The sequence below is a fragment of the Asparagus officinalis genome, chromosome 4, assembly GCF_001876935.1.
Source record: "Asparagus officinalis chromosome 4, Aspof.V1, whole genome shotgun sequence".
NCBI lineage: Eukaryota > Viridiplantae > Streptophyta > Magnoliopsida > Asparagales > Asparagaceae > Asparagus > Asparagus officinalis.
This window is the reverse complement of record NC_033797.1, coordinates 53,727,564-53,733,563: the sequence shown is the minus strand read 5'-3', so window position 1 is coordinate 53,733,563 and position 6,000 is coordinate 53,727,564. Positions and strand designations below refer to the sequence as shown.

Genomic DNA, 6,000 nt, shown 5'->3' with positions numbered 1-6,000 from the left:
TGAAATTTCTAGCTCCCTCCTCACAACATGGTTCTCCATTTTAAATATTGCACACCTAATGTCTTATTAAACACACATAAAGATAGCCAACTTCTATCCTAGGTTTTCCAAATAGCAACATGACCATGTGTGTAAGTTACCAAATATATGGTTAAGGTATCCATTCATGTCCTGTCAAGGTCACAAGATGACCATGTACAGAATTCGTCATGGAGTAAACCGATATGATATTGTGCAAATGAACAAAGGACTTTATACATGATTAAGTTCCATTACTTACCATAATAGTTTTGTAACATAAAGACAAACACATTGTGTCCGATTTGGTCCTATTCTCGGTTTTCAATATTGCAATGCTGTCACCATGTTATAATGTATCATGTTGAAAGCTAGCAATATTTCCACAAGTTAAATATGATAATATAAGTGAACAAGATCCATAACTTACCATGCAATAGTTTTGAAAGTCTACTCAAGTCGGGTCCTTCAGTATGTTTAAGAAGAGGGACTTCCAAGCTCCGAATTTTATGTTTAGCCTATAGCAGAATTAGTCAGTGAGTGAAGAGCATAACCAATTTAAGTCTAATTACTTTTCAGCTCAATCAAGCAATAAGTAGCTAGTGCTAAAAGCACAAGCATAAGCTTTTCTATCAACTCAACAATCAGAAAACATAAAAAACAGTGGAATAACATGGTAGAGAGTTCGGTTTGAGCAGTAAACTATCCAAATCCTGAAAACTCCTAGTCCTGGTTTAAGCAACATTCAAAGTGATAACCTTTTCATGGCAGAACAATAACGATCACTTTTCCAGCCTGAGGCACAAATCAAACACAGCCACATCAAGTAAACCTCTGGAATCTACTTCTTAGTTGGTTATTGCCCAGAGCAACAGAAGAAATTTGGAAGCATAGAAATATATCTTAGGCAGTATCAGCAGAAAACAGATTATATGAATAATCTGTCATCAAATCTCTTCTCTTATATTAATCAGACATGATAGGAGAAGCTCACACAAGCATAAGACAAACTAGTCCTTAAGTTTCCTCACTGAAATCCTGATTAAATAGTGCTGGTCTTCCTCAATTAAGAATATTTTAAGAAAGAAAAGGGAATCATTTTATCATCAACAGTAGCAGGAAAATTCTCGATCTACACAACCAACCATATTTTACAAAACATTTAGCTTTTTCTAGACTAGTTTAGAATTTGTAAGACACATTGAGTATACAGTGCAGAAAAGGCAAGATACGACACCAAACTCTAAAAGAACTACAACAATCAAAGAACTGTCCCTTCCTAAATTAAACAACCTTCACTATGAAATCTCTATGAAGAAAACAACATAAGAGCAGAAGAATAAATAAATAAAATAGTATCAGAATTGCACAGAATATACTGAAACAAAAAAGAAGTATAAAACAAGATATTCAAGACAAATTTTCTAAAACCGAATCGGGTATCAATCCAATGTGACAGAAAATAGAGAAAATAACTCATTTCAGTATCAGCAATTATGGTCCATTCTAATCTTATTCCTTCAATAAATACAGAGAGACTAGCACTATAAAAATTACCACATGGAACTAATTTGTCTAAGAACTATATACTTACTAAAATAAGAAAATTTGAACTTTGGGAATAAAACAGAAATAAAACCGTTAACAGAACTCAGATGCAACAAACCAACGCAGAGCTGAACGAAGTGGAGCACAAATCACAAGCAAAATAAAGCTATTTGTCCCAAGAAAAAGAGACCCCATCAATTTAGGCAAAAAATAGATAACCGAGTGATGGCAAATTCAAGATGAGAGGAGCGAGGAAGAGAGTACCAATGATGTGATGAGATTTTCCTTCTTGAGCCACTCTCTGGACATGAGGAAGGAGAAGAAGAGGAAACTCGAAGCTTCAATTGAGAGAAGAGACATCTCTTGTTTGAAGAAGAGGAAGAAAGAGGAGAAGGATGACGAAGAGATGGAGATAGGAGAGAAAAGAGAGCCATTAAACGTGTCGGAGGGGCTTCGGACTTTTTGGTGAGGCTTTTTTCACTAAAGCAACACCCACCCACCCACCCCCATCCACCCAAAACCCAAAAGCCCCATTTGTTTTCTACTCAGTATGGCTCCAGCACTCTCCATCATAGACAACAGAAGATAAACTCTTGCTCTTTCAATTCAATAGTTTACAACAACAATTTGGGTATCATCCTCCATCAATTGCACCGTGAGCTACCTTACCAATTTAGTGAAGCAGCAGCATATCCTTCTTAATTATTTCCTATCAATTTTTTAAGGTATAGTAGGGGTGGATACTAGGTTAGGACAGCACTCGAGCCTGCTCTTGGCACAGGGATGCACAACCCGTGTCAGGCACTCGAGTCTGCTCTTGGCACAGTCCAGTAACCATCAGCATGGCTGATGGGAGCATGGTCAAACAGCTAAGAAACTAAGGAACGCTTGCCCAAGCAGCCATTGTTAAGGACTATTAAAGTCATTACTAAAGGGAAATTACCAACCCCACCATCCCTATTTAAAAAAAACCCTTATTTTGCCTCCTAAGGGCACCTTTACAAAAAGAATTTGCAGAATAGTTTCATGTGATATTTTTTAATTTTTGTGCGATTTTTCATTTTCTTTTTCCTCTAATTATCCTCCTTTGATAAACAATTGGTATATAACAATTAACATATCTCCCAAAAATAAAGGGAAAATTTTTTCATGCTGGAAATCACATGAAAAAGTTTATCAGATTACCATCTCAAAAACAACATTGAGTACATAATAAAAGAAAAGGCAACATGAGAAAGAAACCTAACTCTACTTCAATCAACAGAGAACTCCCTGTTCCTAGATTAAGGCAATAAGCAACCTTAACCACTCAATCTCCACCAAGAGAACATCTTAAGAGCACAAGAATTATAAATAACAAAATAAATAAATATCACAAGTGCACATGAAATCCTTAACTAAAAGAACAAAAAAAGAAAATCAAAGATTGCATTTCTAAACCAAAATTAATATAACCCATTTTGCCATCACAAATCGTGTTACACCCTAATTCCTGCAGTAGATTACAGTTGTAGAAGAAATTTGATTACAGAAGGCTATTAGAAAAATTAAATAAAATTGAACTAATTAAGCTATCAACTTCCCTATATTAAGCAACATTGAACCTTTGGGGAAAACAAAGAAACTCAAAATCGGTACCAGCATCCAAATGCAAGAAACCAGCATGAAATTGAGCGAAATGAGCCACAAATTATAACAAAATGAACCCATTTGCCTCAACGAAGAGAACGCATCACAAATCTAGCCTAAACAAAAGACAACAAAATGAATGTAAATTCAATGAGAGCGGGGAGAGAGAGAGAGAGAGAGAGAGAGAGAGAGAGAGAGAGAGAGAGAGTCTCTGCGTACCAATGATTGGATGAGCTTAGCATTCTTGCCTAGCTCTCTGGTGACCACAACCTGGGGCTTGTTGGAGCGAGGAGACAAAGGGGAAGAAGAGGAAGCTCGAAGCTTCAATTGGGAGAAAAGAAATCCCCTGTTTGAGGAAGGAGGAGGAGGACAAAGAGCAGGAGGAGAAGATTGGAGAGAGAAGAGAGCCATGGAAACGTGTTGGGGTTCGAGAGTTTTTTTTTTTTTCCTTGGCTCTGCTTTCCCCGATGCAACACCTGCCCACCTTCGGACAAATTTTCAAAACAATCCCGTTTACAATAATAATCGCAAAAAAACTGTTTACAATAATAATCGCAAAAAAAAGACTTATTTCTAACTTATTTTCAGAAACCGGCCTGGTTTCAGCATCAGCGTTGAAACCAGGTCGGCTTCTGAAAAAAATTCTGAAACTTCAAGGGAGTTGAACTCCCGTGAAGTTTAGTAAGCTTTGCTAAACTTCACGGGAGTTCAACTCCCGTGAAGTTTCATAGTTCAAATTTTTTTTGAACTATGAAACTTCACGAGAGTTGAACTCCCGTGAAGTTTAGTAAAGCTTACTAAACTTCACGGGAGTTCAACTTCCGTGAAGTTTCAAAAAAAAAAATTCAGAAACCGACCTGGTTTCAGTGTTGAGGCTGAAACCAGGTCGATTTCTGAAAATAAGTTAGAAATGAGTCTTTTTTTTATTAAAAGTCCAAAGAAGACTGTTTTAAAAATTTATCCGCCCACCTTCTGTTTTCTACTCGAGATGGCCCCCAACATCCCCTCCATCATTAGATTAACTCTCTCTTTAACATCTGACCCAAAAAAGTAGATTTTCAAATTAAACCCATTGTAAAATTTATTCCCCAAATTCGACCATATTCAAACTTTATTATAAAAATCAATCCACTTTCTCGTCACGTCAGCATCGTGGCCAGAAAGTGGGTCGATTTTTTTTAAACGTGATCCTAATTAGTTGGGGTTGCTAACGTTGACTATTTTGGACCTCGCTAACAAATTAAAAACCTAATTAGTTGGGGTTTGAAACATCGACTAATTTAGCACCTATTTAAATTGGTCGGGTTGGGAACCTCGACCATTTCGAAATGTCTAATTCAAAATGGTCAGGGTTCCCAACCCGACCATTTAGCAGAGAGTGCCCACCCTCCAGTTAAAGAAGTGGTAAATTAGCTAAGGCACAAAATAGTCGGGGTTGCCAACCCCGACTACTTATTCTGGATCTCGCTCCCTATATAAACTAACTCAAACCCTTCTCCCCCCAAACTCATTGTTTCCAGCCGCCTCCCTCCTCTCCAAAACCGTCGTTCTCTCACAGTGGAGCCACCGATCTCAATTTCAACCCCATTTTGCGGCCGAAATTCGCCGTGAAAGATCTCTAGGGTAATTTCTCTTCCTTCTCTCCTCTTTTAACATGTAGAAATCTAGGGTTTTCTCTCAAAAACGAATTTCTAGGATTTGAACTGTATTTGTAGTGGTTCGAATGCTTTGTGTGTTGATTGTTGTAATTAAAATTAAACTTTTAGGGCATAGAATGCTCTATTCTAGGGTTTAGGATTTTTAATTTGGGGTTTAGGATTTTTGGTCAAAATTATATGAGATTATTTGCATCTTTGGTTTTCAATTTGGGGTTTAGGGTTGTAATTGATAATGTTTTTTAAATTTTTTACATCTAAATGATATAATTTTCTTTTGCATAGGTTGAACAATATGATTTTTATTGCTTGCTCTTATGGTGGGAAAATTAATTATGGAATGAATAATATGTCAATGTACGTCAGAGGGGTAACGACGTTGTTAATCATCTCGGAATCATATAGTTATCGTGACTTGATTAATGAATTACACCGAGTTACGAGAATTGACCCACGAGAGTATGAACTAAAAATAATATGCAATTGGCCCATAACTTTTGATAGAACGTCCGCAGTTGAGATATCAAACGATCATCATATGAGTATTATGTTTAATTTGAGCAAGTCGTAACCAACGGTAAAATTGTTTATTGAAAAGTTACCATATAGTTCGTGCCAAAATATTCAACCCTCCAGGAGAATTCTCACGCATGTTAGATTTGGGAGTTGAGTCTGATAGTTTTATTTCTTCTTCGAGTAAAATGGAGTGGACTCAATTTCAATATCATAGTGGTGCACCTTCATTCGGTGGAACGTCAAACTTCATGAACAATAAAGTCTCTTATGAAAATATGAGGCTGTTAAGAGGGGCAACAATTGAAGAGGATGAAAGAAGCAACGCCTCCGAAGGTGTGACGCCCCTGGGTTCACACAAGGCTACAGTCCAAGGTAAAACCAGGAATGTCAAACATGTCATGCACCACAACGTGCAATAACATGTTTCACCATCACAATTATTATCTCTCTAGTAGAGTCAACAACAGGTGTAGGTACAAAAGTAAGTAAAAGATAATACAAGAGATATATGTAGTAGAGTCAACAACAGGTGTAGGTACAAAAGTAAGTAAAAGATAATACAAGAGATATATGATAAAATAATAGAGATAAAAATGATATTTCATCATCCAACATACAAAAATATAAAGTGAAT

At 36.7% G+C, this 6,000-nt stretch overlaps 1 protein-coding gene across 1 annotated transcript in view; it reads right to left on the bottom strand.

The window, feature by feature from the left end:
• Positions 1 to 3,663, bottom strand: part of LOC109838724 (uroporphyrinogen-III synthase, chloroplastic) — a 5,380-nt gene extending 1,717 nt beyond the window's left edge. Inside the window, exons 1-2 of the mRNA XM_020407146.1 lie at positions 3,415 to 3,663; positions 449 to 536 (exon numbers count right to left, since the gene is read on the bottom strand). Coding sequence (XP_020262735.1) covers positions 449 to 536; positions 3,415 to 3,606 — 280 coding nt within the window. The 5' untranslated portion in view covers positions 3,607 to 3,663. The remainder of the gene's footprint in view (positions 1 to 448; positions 537 to 3,414) is intronic.